Below are 15633 nucleotides of genomic sequence, written 5' to 3'. Positions count from 1 at the left end.
TGGGCTTGTATTTTCTGTAGAGGAGGGAAATGAAGGATCCACGTGCTTTGTCAGGGATTAAGGAAAGATATTCACTCTGAGCAGCAAATAGGATCCAACTCGTGGCTAAAGCTTAGCAATCCGGTGTGGTTATACAATATGCAGGTGCTTATGCAAGGATGTGACTGGTTTTAGATTATGCAAGCTTTATTCGGGGTATTTTCCAAGGACTGAGTCACCGCATTAGTCCAGATTAAAGAGCAGTTGTTTGCGTTTTAATTGTTCTTACTCATGAGAGATGGACGGCAGCCCTGAGAGACAAGAGAGGACAAAACAAAAGAAAACTGGAAAATGATGGCGCATCTTTTATCTTTTAAAGATATATATACATATATATATATATTGTTTTTTCCTTTCTCTCAGGGCTGCCGTAGTTTGTATTAACATAGTTTGTATTATTGTATTGGATTACAAGCATCTGGATACAAACTTATTTTCTTTCTTCAGCAATTTCCCACAGACAAAAACGTAAATCCGGCTGCACTATGTGGAGCCATATAAGCAGAACATCACATCGGGCATAACAAGCAGCTGTGTTTCTGACCTGGTAGTTGTCACTGATGAAGATGTGAATGGGAGACAGGAGCAGCTGAAGCATCGTCTCCTTGTAGCCCTTTTTCATCTCAAAACAGAGCCGCTCCAAGAAGCCGGAAGGACCTTCGGGACCCTCGCTGCTGCAGTGCTGGAGGGGCCGAGAAAGTGAGGAAATATGAGGAGTCGTGCATCACGTTGTTTTCATATACATAATATAACACCAACAAACTTTTAAAAGTCCTTTGCCAGTTTCTATATGAACAATTCTATTATACAGATGTTTTTGTCTCCAATATCTTTACTGCTGCATGCCTATTATATTAGTGCACAATGGAATGAAGTAATATTTTTAGTGTCATGATCTTTGATCGTATCCCAATTTGCTAAATGTCAACACTGATGTCTTTTTCTCTTCTTTAAAAAGGAAATCCAACTGATCAAATTGAACTATTAGCCAGTCACCGGTTTTACCATCGGCAGTCGACCGTGGACTTTGTAGAGGTTGATGAGCACGGTGATGTCCCAGGGGCGCAGGTCCAGGGGATGGATGTTTGAGTTTTCTCTCTGTTCGCTGTCCTCCATTCCCAGAGGAGACCAACCGAGGCCCGAGGAAGTGCAGGTGGACAACACGGGGCTGGACACCGCCTCCTCAAAGTCTGTGTACATGTCGTCCTCACCGAAATAGTTTTCCTGCGGGAACACAACAACAATGCTTTCCTCCAAAATTGTACATGGAGCATCCACACCATTTCAATGACCTCGTGATTAAATCGAGTGCAAAACATCAACGGATTACCAAGTGGTGTCACGGAAACCCAAAGTTCTGTCATCGGACACGGATGGCAAGAATTTCCGTACCTTGATTGAGATCAGCGCTCGAAGTAAAGGCCCGTAGAGGATGATTTGGGAATCTGGAGACATCTCCATCTCCACGTGAAGTCTGTCTGGGGGGAGCTCCGTGGGGTCCGCGGGCATCCGGCTGTGAGCGGCGGAGGCAGACGTGGAGGTGTAGCGCGGCTGGGCGTTGTGATGCACCCCGGTGTGCTCCGGGGGACGCAGAGCTGACAGCATGGATTCCTCCATCTCCGACACTTTAGACGCAAATCACGGGCAAGTTAGTCGGGGGGGGGGGACGCCATGTAAAACAGCTCGCCACAGGCGTAAGTAAGGCCGACTGAGCAAAGACATGAAAGATTGTTAAAAATTCTCACACAGCCATTTTGTCACGGCTGGCTTTAGAACGAACAGCAAAAGGAATTTGACACCGAAGCAGCGAGCTTACGCGACTGTTTGAGCTGCTCATCGGCCTTCTGGGGATAAATGGGGTGCCAAGTGTAGTCAATGATGAGCAAGAAGTTGGGTACGCTCCAGCAATCCACCCAGCCGGCTCTGATGCAAGGAGGGAAAAAAAAGAAAAATACACACTCAGTTCAGTCGTAGTACAGAGTTTATCATCATTTCTTGTGGATTTTCCGGTACATCGTGTCGCTTTATGAAGCGTTCAATTTTGAGCGCGCAGAGTCGGGGCGAGAGACAAGCGAATGGGTCACGGCTGATTTCTCCGCAGCATCGAATGCAACGGTCCGGACAGAATTTGATCGCCGCCTCCCGGGGGGGGGGGGTCTCTCGCAGTAGTGCTACATCAGGATAGTCTGGCTTGGGGGTTATGCCTTGTAAACTATCTGAAACGTTGACTTATCGTGCGCGGAGTGCACGATGCGTGCATGCTCGCCCAATTACTAAATGTTGTCCCGCATCTTTTCGAACTCTTCCTGACCCTAAAACGAAACCCCGCTTTGCAACATTCTCTAAAAGGGCTGCCGACCAAGATAGATTAAAAAAAGAAAAAAGTGTTTGAAACATAATAAAGGGTTTAAAATTAAATAAAACTAATTGTTATAATAAGTCCCTTGAAAAGTGTATCCCTCTTATCTTCATCTAAAATACCAAAAACTATAAAAAGCCATATTAAACAGGCTATACACTTCAAACCAAGCGAGGCAGCAACTATTGAACCAAGCAAAGCATAAAAAGTGAAGGTTAGTGGTACATTTACTTTGAAATTACCACCTACTACCTCGGATTGATGTGAGTCAGTGTGTTTAGATGATGAATCATCCTGCTCTGTGCCAACACACACCTTTTTTTCCGTCCTCCCCACAACTAGAGAGAAATAACTCCTAAGGTAAACTCACTCTGCGTGGGTGATATTCCTCCAGCGGGACTTGGTGGCTTTAGGAGGGGGAGCGCTTTGGTTTTCCCCCGGCGTGAACATGTCTGGGGGCAGCTTGACGTTCTGGTATTCTTTGGCCACGGTGAGGAGGGGGTCGCGGCTCGGGTGGCACTCTGGCAGCGACAGTCGCATGTCTGTATCCTCCGCCTAAGGAGGACGAAGCACACACACAAATATATATTCATGTGTTTAAGTGCATTCACCCACACATATGCATAGTCGGCGTCAAAGCATTCAAATCTACCGGCCGGCGCATTGAAATACAAAAGCATTCAACCAATATGAAAACAAACAGCATGCCAGACATCCCTAGGATAGATACATCTTCACAATTGCACATGAAATCATATCCACTTAAAGCATGGCTCACCTTCAAGCTGAAGCAGGTATTGCAGGTGGTGGGAACAAACTCGTTGAAAGGCAAAGTGAAGTCTATATTGAGCGTCTCGCCACACGCCGCAAGGTACACTACAGGAGATCAATAATGCAATTGATTAGTCTGCCTTGGGATTAAGTGGAGTATGTACTGTATGCACAATATATCATGACTTAATAGAGTCAAAGTATCCTGTCATGGACATCTGCTTCCAGCGCTCAAGAGACATTAAGTCATTGATTCTTTTCGTGGCTAAATTTCTTTTCATTGGCTTAAAAAAAACAATTTGGCCTCAGTGATAATGCTAAACACATATGTCCATTTAGTTTAGTGTAGTTTAGTTTAGTTCCACTGCAAAACTACTCACACAATTACATTATAAAGGATTTCAGCCAGGTTGTTTTTTCAATAATTCATTTGTAGAATTCTGCGGTGTTATAGAAAGTCATTTCTATGGTGCTCTAACAGGGAACTCATTTCTGTCTTACGTACTGTACCTTTAATCTGTGCATCTGCATCGTACTTTTTTGGTATGAGAAATATATTTTAAAAAATAAAATATATGAAATATATAGAACATCTAGTCAATAAATACACTTAAAAATATCAATGAAGCACAAAAAGTCCTAGGTCAGGGGACTCAGTTGGACTATTTGAACAGAAGCTGAGTCTGAGACCTCCTTCCTTACCATTCTCCTGCTGCTTGGTGGAACAGTCGATCCAGTTGTGCTGATTTGCCGCCCAGATCATCTCAAACTGGTGGAAAAGGACCTTGAACTTCCAGGAGTAGGGCACAAAGGAGTAGATGTCTGGGGCGCTGTCACTTGCCCAGTCCTGGATCAAATCTAAAAAAGAGCAGAAGCAACAGTGAAAAATGCGGCACCAGATGCTCCGTCATTCGTAAAGTCCATGTGCTGGAGAGCTCACCGGTGAAGAAGTTTTTCTGGGCGTAGATGAAGTGGTACGTGGCCTTGTACACCTCGATCTCACACTGCCAGGACTGAGGCATGTTCCACACCCGAGGGTAGCTGGCTATGACATGAAACTGAAATATAAAAAGAGGTAGAGGAGGAACATTATTGCACTTGGGGCACAGCGCTTCCTGTGTGTGTACGCGTAGTTTAACATTACATCTGCCGCTACTTACAGCCAGCATCTCGGCCTCCAGAAGAGTCCTATACTGCATGCTGCTGGTGGTGTCCACGTGCAGCAGCTGGCCTTTGATGGTGGGAGAGTAGCCTGAGGGCAAAGGAGAGGGACAGACAGGCAGGGGCATCAATCCTCTAAACCTAGAGCTGGGGCTGAGTTCGCGCGAATAATGTAATTTACCGGCAAAATTTGAACGGTTACTTATGGTAACTGCATTTCTGGAGACAGAGGAGGACACTGACTGATGACTGACAAACTGTTATGAGCTCGGTGCGATGAATTATTACTCGTTCCTCGGATCCTTTGTTGAGAATGTCAGCGTTCCCCGGGGTCGGTTGTTTTATTCTGGATATGACTCCATCAAATACACCCGGCGAGTGTATTTGCTGGAGACCCGGAGACGTGCAGTGTCGAAGTTGGTGAAATTTGGACATTAATCAATATGAATAAAAACAAGCGGCCGGCGCTGCGTGCTGCAGCGGCGGTTCAGCAGACTGAGTCGAGCTGCTTCAACTGATGCATCCTTCACCGAGGTAGTCCTGACTATGGCCACGCTAAGATCCTGATCTCAAGTGGAAATTTAGCCCATGTAACGAGATTACTGAGAGCTCGATGGGGACTTTTGTGAACGATAAAAGTTTTTGTACCAAAGTCACTGAAACTTTTTTTCTTTCTTTTTCATTTTGGTTTTTTGGTAACACACTCCTTAGTTCTGCTAATTCCTTGTGGAAAATAGTTCAGAGGTAACAGAAGTTGGTAGAGCCGCTTATTTACACATCCAGAGGTCACAAACAAAACGTCATCATTTATTTGGTTTGTGTACACCTGATGATTGGAAGTTGAATATTGTCCCTCTTTTAGCTCCGTTTTTGGTCACTGCATCTTCTAAAAAGGGATTTTTAGAGAGCAGCTGAAACTGAAAACAAGCATTGATGCAGATTGAGAACGATTTATGTCGGAAAAAGAACTGCTGTGATTAACCTCAGTGGAAATCAATATGTGAGAGATAACTAAAAAGCTAAATTTGACCAGCTGGAAGAATCTTGAAGGCGGAGTTTATCGTGACATTTGAAAAAGCTGCTCGTCACGCGGCTGCAGTTCGACCATCAGTCAGTGTGACAGATTATCCCCCAGATGATGGGCAACCTGTTGACGTGCGCTTCTACGTGAACAAGATTTACCATGAAGCCAGAGGGACATCTGCTGTTGCAACTGATCCAAGTGCTGACATTTCGGTCTACTCGTCTTATTTTTGTTTTAAAACCGCAGACTTACCGTTTTCTCCTACAGTCATGGGGATGTTGACTTCCAGGTAAGAGCCTGCACCTACATTCACATGGATGGCATTGGTTTCCTAGTAACGGGGATGAACAGAGCATGGGGAGGGCAGAGAGAAAACAGAGCAGTCAAATCACCAGTGAAGGGGCCTTAAGAAGAAAAGAACATCCTCAAATCAGAACTAAAATCAGTTCAAAAAGGAGGTTATAGCTCTTCAATCTTTCACTGCCTTATGTTGATGTTTAGTATGCACTTCACACAAAAATCTCTGCGCCTCTGCAGGATGAAAATTCGAAAAAGCATAAAACATGAACCAATATCGACCGCTGAAACACGATGAGGCATAAAGACAAAGACTCGCAAAGCAGCAGGGAGGGGAAGAAAGATCACAGAGGTTGAAGAGAGAGAAGGGGGAAAACAACTGAAAGAACACAAGAGCAAGAGTCACCCTGTTTTTGGTAAAAAGGAGATCGATGGTGGCGTCAGCGATGATGTTCATGCGCAGCTCGAAGGCCTGAATCTGCCTGGGTTTTCCTGGCTGGGCAACCTCTGTAACTTTCATGGCCTGGTAGTCAGCCGGCAGGAAGAACTTCCACAGACAGTCCCTGAGGAAACCAAGAGTTTGTTTGAATGCAAGACCATGTCTGCGGGAATAAAACAGACTCCAAAGCCTTGAAGTTATGCTCTTCCATCCATTCCATATCGTTATGCAGTTCAAGATATAAGAACAGTGCAATGTGTCCTCCACTTTATTCGATATACAAATCTTGAGTTTAACTGCCATGATCAGTCCTTCAGAGCACATTTCTCCTAATTCTCACCGAATGATGTATTTTGTGCAATTTACAAGATTTAGAAGAGATCTTGCGCTGGAATTCTTTGATGTAACAGAGCAGGTTTGTGCCGGATCATTTCTCACCTCTGACGATCTGCCCAGGGGCCGTAATTGAAGTCGGTTCCTTTTCCGCAGACGATGTCCAGACCCCAGCACGGAGGCAGGTCCTGAAGCTTATCGCCCTCACTGCACGACTCCGCCTCCTCCCCACCCTCCTGCTCCTCAGGCACCAGACCTGCACGCACACACAAGAAAAGACTAAACTTCCCTCGGCAACAAACGCTGAACACAAAATGGAACTGTAAATGGAAGGACTGCACGGTATTGGGGAAAAAACTGACTTTGCAGTAATTTTTTTTTCACGATATATATTGCAATATAAAAAGAAAATACAGGGACATACAGGGAATAACTTTTTTTTGTCGAGACGATTTTGTATCAATCTGATGCACGTTGAGCACAATATACAGAGGTTAAACCTATGAAGATCTATATATAGTATTTCTGCATTAATAACTATTCTGAAGGTTATTTCAAAGAAACAACAATTTCCCAGATACAACGTTTGGTATTGTTTGTGGTGTGCGTGTGTGTTCATGAGTATACCGGGTTCGTCCTGGTAATAGTAGATGTCAACGTCGTTGGACTGCATGACCACAAAGCCTTCACCCATCAGTCTGGGAGGTCTGGATGGAAAATCCATGGGTCAGAGATTAGAAGGCAAAGTACAGATTACATGCAGAGGTGGCGAACTCTATTTTGAAGAACGGGGTCGCAGTAGGTTAGTGGGTTCCTAAAATAAAAAGGTACCAAAGCATGAATGAAATATTCTGTTGACATTGAAGCTCCATTCTGGCATGAAGAGACTCTTTCATCGGTATAAATGTGGCCATCTTCTTACGTTTTCTTTGCTTCATCTCACTGGACATTCCAATAAAACTTTAAGACAGTCGGAGGTTGAAATCACTGATGGCTTTTCAAGAGGCTACAGTTTACATTCAGAGCGACTCCCCAATGACAGAAAATGGAATATATATATATATATATATATATATATATATATATATATATATATATATATATATATATATATATATATATATATATTCAATATGCAATAGCCCTTGCTCATGTACGGTATGAGTCTTCCATTAAATGCACATGTACTTAATTCAAATAAAATTATTATCTGGAATTATCACCTTACAAATGTGGCAAAAATAATATTGAAACAGAGTGAGTCATCTGTCTGTGTGTGTGTGTGTGTGTGTGTGTGTGTGTGTGTGTGTGTGTGTGTGTGTGTGTGTGTGTGTGTGTGTGTGTGTGTGCGTGCGTGCGTGCGTTTCACAGAAATATCCATTTCAAACTTTACCATGATAAACAATGTAAAGTGTTTGCGCACATCCAAACTCAGTTGAAGGTCGTTGCTGGACTAAAAAAATAAATTTAAAAAACACACTGCACAAGTGTGATTTATAAATTGCACTGAAGGGAGCTACAGAGTGCGGACCGTTATTTATATTTTCAAGCTTCATATGATCTAATTTTCTTTGGTCACTATGGTACGCTTAAAAAATGAGTGGTAAAGGATATTTTCACGTCATTAGTCTTCGAGCAAGAGCAGTTCTAGGACCGATAACGTCAAAAGTTGACTTGGACTTACTCGTCATTCTGCATGCCGAGGTAGCGCGGACTGGGAACCAGCATGACGCGCACGTTCTCCAGCGAGCCTTTGACGATGTGCATGAACTGGTCCAGGTGGCTGGACGGAGGCTTGGTGGCGTACGTCAGGAAGGCATCCTCGAAGTTCACGCACAGCGTCTGGGGGAGGTAGTGGTTCCCGAACGCCAAGCGGCCCTGCGCAGAGTGAACCACGCATGCAATGAAGGAACGAGGCCTCAACACTAGCTTTTCCCCTCAACAATTGCTCTTGAGCTACTTAATAACAAAATAAAGTTCACAAAAAGGAACTTACGGTGCTGATGTTAACTTTGATGACAGGAATGAGGGAGCGCCAAGATGACGTGTGGTCTGGACTCTCTGCTTTGATGTTTACGCTACACGGGGGGCCAGAAGACATTCAGTCTCACAGCAGTTTAACGGTGACACATTTTCCAGCCGGCCCTATTCGTTTATCTTTCGGAGGGAAGTGACAAGAGCTCTCTGTGCAAACACTTCCAACGCGTTTGGTCATAGCAGACAGGAAGGGAGCCAATTTGGTGATAGTGATAGTGCAAATACTGCAAGTGCTCAGCTATCAAGAGCTTGTAATTATCTTAATATCATTATTAGTTCTACTTCAATTTAAAAAGACGCGTCGTTTGGCGAGCCCTCGATCGTACCTCTCCAACGTCTTGTTTCGGTCCTCTGGTCCCTTCTCGTCCTCTTTTTTGGGCGTTATGAGCGTCGGGTCCAGTCCGAAGGTCTCCTGCAGTCGGGCGTAGAGGGCGGTGCGGTTGTAGACGTGAAACTCGAAGCCGTTAACCGTCACGTAGAGCCTGGTCTCTGCCTTGGGGTCTAGCGACAAGAGAGAAAACTCATGAGGACGTCTCCTTCCAGATGGCGGTTCATTTATAATTAATATTATATTATTATCATATGAATATAAATAAATGGGCCAGCGCAGATAAAGGTAGTCATTTACTTTCTCCTTGGCCGAGGGACTTACTTAGCGCTGTTGCACAGAGTCCCTTAAAAGGCATTGAAAGAGATTTGAGGGCGGTAAAATACTAGTTTCCATGGAAACTGTTGGTTGGCACTGCCAGGTCATTTTGCTACAACATTGGTTTTATTGTTTTCATTAATTATAGACTCACTGAACATTGATTTTTTTTTGCCTCTTCTTCTGTTAACAAACTGATCCTGATGTGGGTCGGTCTTATCACCAGCACACCTTTGGGAAGTTCTCATTCCATCATTTATCGCTATAAACTCTGGGAGGTTCCTGAAGTGTGATTTCCTCTCGTTACAAAAGGTCTTTGCGCTTCCCTTAAGGGATTCCTTAAGTATAAGACCACTTTTAGGAGACAACATAAAGGACTCAAGTGAACATTTATAGGGAACCTTGAGGAGGAGTCTTCTGGGTGTTTCTATTATCAGGAAACCTTAACTTAAACTTTAAAGGAACATCTTAACCAACATCTTAACCAAGAAGTTTTGTACAACTGGCGCCTGACTAATGACGATCCCTTAAACTCACCATGCTGTTTCTGTTTTGGGTTGTACATTTTCCACCAGCGAAATATAAGAAAGCCATCCTGTATCCTGTAGATCGGACAAAAGAAAATGCATATCAATAAATTATAAAGTGATGAGACTATAGATTATAGGCGGGAGGCAGCCAAAGCAATCAACGCAGCACCGGCCAGGTTACCTGATCGACATGTCCTGGTTGATGAAGTAGACGTCTCTGAACATGACTTTCCCTGACAGCACGGAGAAGGAGAAGGAGCCTGCGGTGCGTTCAGACACATTTTGTGTTAGAGTCAAAACAGAGTGCAGGTTTCAGATTGCCAAAAAAAACAATAACAGCGGAGCAGTTTGATATGAAGTCATAGGATTACAATTTTAAAAAACGCAAAACTGCAAAGAGATTTGGGTTTGATCACCGCGGTGGGAAATCAAAGAGTTATTATTAAAATCATTAAAAGTAAACAAAAGGTGTAATTAGATGGGTGTGTGAGCCTTGTTAAAAAAATAAACAGTCTGCGAGTTAAAGGACAACAATCTTAATTAGGATTCAATTGTATAACAAGTAGGTCAGAGTCGTCCCGGAGGAAGAAAACTGAATGAGGTTTTCCAACATTAATTATTTTGGGGTCATAACGTGCCTTTCTTCGTTTCACTTACGGCAACACCTGCGTAGTTCAACTACCATCATCATCATCATCATCATCATCATACAAACTGACACGTTCTCTTCTTTGTTGTCTTTGTCAAGTGACTTTTCCTCAGATCCTCTCCTGAGGAAGCCTGTTTTGGTCGAAGTTTCCTGTCAATCTGTGCAAGCATTTCCACTAAGCGCAATGACGACACACGCATTGAGGCAAGTTCAAACCTGAACCTGCTCATCACGTAACAAACCTGTGTCTGTACCCAACTGTCGTTGTTTACAAGGGGGTTTTCTCTTCTACCCCTGACTGAAAGCGGCAGTTCTGACTTTTTGTATGTGGGGCTGTATGAGGTGTAGTGCTGTGTACGGCAGACAGCAGGAACATGCGAGTCGAAGAAAATAATCACTGTAAAAATGTATTTATTTAATTTTAAGTCTATGCTATATTTAAAATATTTTCACCGCCTGGCCTTGCTGTCACACAGCTCCTGTCTGACAGGGAACTGAAGCTCTAATAAAGGCCACTCGACTCCATTGACCAAACCATTCATTCTACCTTGCAGAACACAGGAGTCTCTGTTTTTTTTGTGACTTCGGTGTTTAAAAAGAGTTCATTCAGATTCACACAATAACATGCCCTGTGTTCAGTCAGGAAGGTCAAATTAATGTTTTTGTCATCGGTGTGTGTCTTTGTGGCTTTGCAGATCGGCGTAGATGGATATAACAGCTTCAGTTTCCAGTGCAGTGAAAATAAATTTTACATTGCTCTGCTCCTGGGATTTGCTGCTCATTTCTGCTCCTCCAAACAAAGGACCGCCACCATCATCTGTTGGTAAAGCACCGACTATAGATCGGACTTTGGAAATAGATTATCTGGCACACGGTTGACTGCTCACTTTGTAGCAACATGTGTTGGCAAAGAGACTGAACGATGCCTTCCTCATTCAATTAAATGCTAATGCTGCTTTGGTAACCCATTTGCTCTTGATATTTACTCATAACCAGTTAGCTGCAGGTCTCTGCTGTGAAATTCTTATTTCATTGATAAAACATTCATCACAAACATGTCTCACTACAAAGTAATGCTCCGACTTTCTATTAAGCGTCATTTTTGGAGTGTAAAGTATTGGGGTTGTTTGACAGAGCAAAGGATCATGACCAGGCGTACTCTTAAGTGAAGAAATTGATTTTTTTCCAGAAAGAAACTAATCACTCACTAAAAACTAAAATAAATGACATGGTCGCACTTGGATTTACGTCCTCAGGACGCTTTCATAAATTGATTTCTGTGTCATTTATGGAGGCGATTTCAATCAGGTGTTGGTTGCAGTTTGCCGTTCAGGCTCTGTGGACATAATCACTGAGAGAAGCCGACTTGTCATGAAATATTCAGCAGGCCGAGTTATCGCCTTGAACTGAGAGCATTGGCAGCGTTCTCCCTTTCCCATTCATCACTGTGTGACCGGGCGCCAGATGAACCCACCAATATGAATGTAGCCATCCTTGTAGAGTCTGTTGATGATGAGCGTGAGGATGAGGCCGATGTTGCGGGAGTTGTAATAAGTTAAATAGATGATCCATCCACAGGACAGAATGGTGGCTGAAAGACAAAAAAACACGACCCGCTTTTGTTAAAACAGGGAATAATACAAACAGTAAGCAACAAAGCATTTGGTATGTTTTCATGATACTTTGAATGGTTTGTTTGTGTTATCATCACTGATGTTTGTGAACCAAACAGTAAAGTTCTTCTAAACATGATCACTAGTTTGCCTCTGTTCAGTCAAACTCTTTAACTACACACGTGAGTTACCTTTTTTTTTGGTCCTTTGAACACAATGTGACCAATGCTAGATTTCGTGACATATTAAAGACCAGTAAGCACAGAGACATGACCGCAGCATTACAGTCGTGGTAGTAGTCATACCAGAGATGGATTTGGAAAACTATTATAAATTCCCCCCGAATGCTTTGCTAATGGCAGGTCCACACCGACATAACTCAGAAACTATCCACTAATCCGTAAATACCCCCTCTACACACACATAGTGCCAATACAGAGTACTTACCAACGAGGAGCCAGATAAAGTTTGAATTGTGCTTGTTAAGAAAGTCATCCAGGTCCATTACGCTGGGGAAAGTGCTTTCATTGCTTTTGGTAGCATGTCCATCCATGGCTACAGGCTCTCAGTTCGATACCTAAAACTAAAACAGACAAATAGTCAGATAGCTTCCAAGACACAAGAACAAATGAAAGAAGAAGAAGAAAAAAAAAAAAAAGAGTACAAGCGTCAAAGCAGAGACAACCAAATGAAATTTAAGCATTTCTATTGCACAGATTAGTGCTGAATACATTTCCCAGAAGAGACAGTTAAATTAAACATAATTCTTAAATTTAAAAAGCGTGTTTATTATATTATATTAAATTACGTAATATTAATTATGTTACACAACAAAATAGCGTGCTGCATCTGCCTGGTTACCTCTACAAAAGGCTGATGGGATTTTTTTATTTGGATTTTGGATTACAGTAGAAAATAATCTCCTTGGCAAATAAACAGTTATGATGCTCACACGTTTTTGTTCAGCAAGATAATCTTCACCAAGTAAACATGACTTTATGCTATTAGACGATGGTGTTTACTCTTGTACAAAAAGCTATTACACTTGTGTACATTATAATAACAAGGTCACATGACTTCATGTCACCACCACTAAGCTAGAGGCAGAACAGTCAGCGTGATGTTGTTTAGTAATTCCATTTCTATTAATTAAAACAATTGTGATATCTAATTTTATCAATAGTGTCAAGAAGATATATTCACTATCAAATAATCTAGCATAAGATATTTAGAAAAAAAACTCAGAGTTTAGGTTATCGAAGCATTCAACTACGCCATTCAGTTTGTTTACCTGTTTAACTGTTTAAGAAGTAAAATTCTTTGTATAGCACATCCATACGAGCTGAACTCCCATAATATTGGTATGTGCCAACACACTTGATCATAACTCGCTGTATGTACACCTACTTTGCATGTCATGAGGTGTGTTTTGTGACGTGGACTTTGCTTCTACAGGGAGGATTATGTATTTTGTTTGTGTGTGTGTTGCAGGGGGGGCTGTTAGAAAGGTGTTGCACATTAGTGTGTCTGTGCGTATGGGCACGGGGCTCACACACACACACACACACACACACACACACACACACACACACATCTAATCCATATTAAATGATGTCGGCTGTAAAGCGACTGACATGTAACCAAACAATGGACTTTCTCATGCAGAAAACACAGTTTTTCTTAAATGATTATCTGTCAAACTGACATTCTGAAATTTATTGGAGGCTCTCGATCTCACAGGTAAACTTGACACCAGCTACCTGCCAGATGCTAATCCAGTTCAGGCTGTTGAGCTTGTTTACTTCATCAAATTGGGCAAGGGGCAAACACTCCTTTAAGTGGTTTAACTGTACTTAAAAAGAGCTAAAGCAGTGCAAAACAAATACTTCCCTTAAATGTAACCGGATGTATGTGTCTGTGATCCAGTTCACAAAAATAATCACAGTGCAGGTATTCCTGTAAGGTCCTGTAATGATCATTGATGTCAGCGACTCACATACCGGCACAAGTAACCCTGAGGTGTTTTCACTTTTAGTTTACTGACTGACTTGAGCACAGCACAGCGGGTAAATCCGTCAGCTAAAGCAAACTACCTATCCATGTTTAGTTAGGTACCACAGCTGATCCCAGATCTTCTCATGTCATGCGCCCTCCCAACAGATACTGTAATCAGATGAAAAACCACACCACAAGCCGACCTATTAAAGGACAATATTTTGGAAGCGCTCGTTTAGATCATCCATTCCAGATATGTTTGGAACAATAATCGTCAGATTACTGTCTTTTCTTAATATAAGAATGAATCAGTGAACCAACCACAGCACGAGCATACTTGATCCCAAAACGTGTCACAGGCACACAGGCTGCTCAGACACAAACATCAAAATTAACACCTTGTTAAACATGACACAAGACCTTTTCGGAGTTCCTGAAGACACTTGTTCTGCTACTTTGCCACAAAGCAGCTGGTTCACCAAATTAAACATTAAATCCAAACGACTTCACATGTCGTTGCTGGGCTATAAAATGATGGTTAACCTGAGACAATGGGGACACATAAAGAAAGGAGAACAGTCACTTATTTAAGTAGGACGTTACTCGACTTGTCTTGTGGCTTTGTTTACATGTTGAACTGGGGGAGCTATCATCATCGACACGGCTTTTTTGTATTCATTTCCCGCCGCGTGTCAAGATGAAGCTCAACATGATCATGATCTGATTGTTGAATTAACGATTCACTCGAATTCATACGTAATGTTGAACCCAGAGCCCGACCTGACCCAAGCCACACACCTTAACGTTAGCTAGCTAATCCCAGCTGCAGGTCTTTCCTGGGAAACATTCTCAGCACTAGTAACACAAACGAACGTTTGACAAAAAATGTTTTTGCCGTTCATAACGTGGATACAGACGGCCAGACAGCTTCTGAGCTCATGGCGTGTTAGCTTGTGGATAATTCAATTATTGAGCTAACCATTAAATATCAAAACGTTAGCACTGAGGTTAGCTAAAAAGCTAATGACAGCAGGCCGCACCCTTTAACTTCTCCTTCTTCAAACTGTGAAGACAAGCAACTCGGTGTTCGTGAAATACCTTAACGTCCTCGGCAAAACATGTGGTTTCATCTTTGCTCCAGTTATCCAGGAGTTGCTGTCCGTTTGTCGTGTCAGACATGGGCACTGCTAGCATCCTCTGTTGAATATTTACCTGGCAAGCGGCCAGTTAGCGTCTCTTCCTGGTCTGTCGCGAGCGGTCAGAGAATGGACCAATAGGAAAAGATGGCAAGTTGGCGACCGACCAATCAGAGGGCAGCGCGAGCGAGGCTACACACACAGTTGACAGACAGTTCTATCCGCCTATGAACATTAATGTTTTCATAGTATTGGGACTCGAGCAGCGCTGTTTTGATGCTGGACGCTTTCGTTTCGTACACACGTCTTTAATTCTCTGTTCATGAAAGTTATGGGAGTATTTCAAATCTAAGAGATAGAACAATGGACACAAAAAAGAATGTAGGCCTTATACAATTAAACTTATTTATACACACACGTTAGTTAAAAAGTAAAATAATGCATATAAAAGAGAAAAAAAAAATAAACAGTGAACAGAGCAAAGAAAGGAAGGTGGTTTATCACCCAGTGATATTTCAAAGAGATTACCTTTTCATATTCAGTGTGGAATATATTTCACGTGCTGAAATATTTACTCATTCGGTGAATAAGGCCCCTGGCAAGT

General features: G+C 42.6%; 1 protein-coding gene across 1 annotated transcript in view; it reads right to left on the bottom strand.

Annotated features, from left to right (window-relative positions):
• kiaa1109 (KIAA1109 ortholog) overlaps positions 1 to 15126 on the bottom strand; it is a 69225-nt gene extending 54099 nt beyond the window's left edge. Inside the window, exons 1-21 of the mRNA XM_068579829.1 lie at positions 14992 to 15126; positions 12346 to 12481; positions 11760 to 11876; positions 9818 to 9896; positions 9644 to 9708; positions 8787 to 8961; positions 8420 to 8501; positions 8108 to 8301; positions 7051 to 7130; positions 6529 to 6679; positions 6058 to 6214; positions 5607 to 5685; positions 4330 to 4421; positions 4110 to 4227; positions 3872 to 4027; positions 3177 to 3274; positions 2769 to 2953; positions 1856 to 1962; positions 1432 to 1664; positions 1045 to 1263; positions 584 to 721 (exon numbers count right to left, since the gene is read on the bottom strand). Coding sequence (XP_068435930.1) covers positions 584 to 721; positions 1045 to 1263; positions 1432 to 1664; positions 1856 to 1962; positions 2769 to 2953; positions 3177 to 3274; positions 3872 to 4027; positions 4110 to 4227; positions 4330 to 4421; positions 5607 to 5685; positions 6058 to 6214; positions 6529 to 6679; positions 7051 to 7130; positions 8108 to 8301; positions 8420 to 8501; positions 8787 to 8961; positions 9644 to 9708; positions 9818 to 9896; positions 11760 to 11876; positions 12346 to 12451 — 2631 coding nt within the window. The 5' untranslated portion in view covers positions 12452 to 12481; positions 14992 to 15126. The remainder of the gene's footprint in view (positions 1 to 583; positions 722 to 1044; positions 1264 to 1431; positions 1665 to 1855; positions 1963 to 2768; positions 2954 to 3176; positions 3275 to 3871; positions 4028 to 4109; positions 4228 to 4329; positions 4422 to 5606; positions 5686 to 6057; positions 6215 to 6528; positions 6680 to 7050; positions 7131 to 8107; positions 8302 to 8419; positions 8502 to 8786; positions 8962 to 9643; positions 9709 to 9817; positions 9897 to 11759; positions 11877 to 12345; positions 12482 to 14991) is intronic.
• Positions 15127 to 15633: the final 507 nt, after the last annotated feature.

The sequence above is a fragment of the Clinocottus analis genome, unplaced genomic scaffold, assembly GCF_023055335.1.
Source record: "Clinocottus analis isolate CAN_PGR_092001 unplaced genomic scaffold, fCliAna1.0.p SCAF_17, whole genome shotgun sequence".
In the NCBI taxonomy this organism is placed as follows: Eukaryota; Metazoa; Chordata; class Actinopteri; order Perciformes; family Cottidae; genus Clinocottus; species Clinocottus analis.
This window is presented reverse-complemented; position numbering and strand designations above follow the sequence as displayed.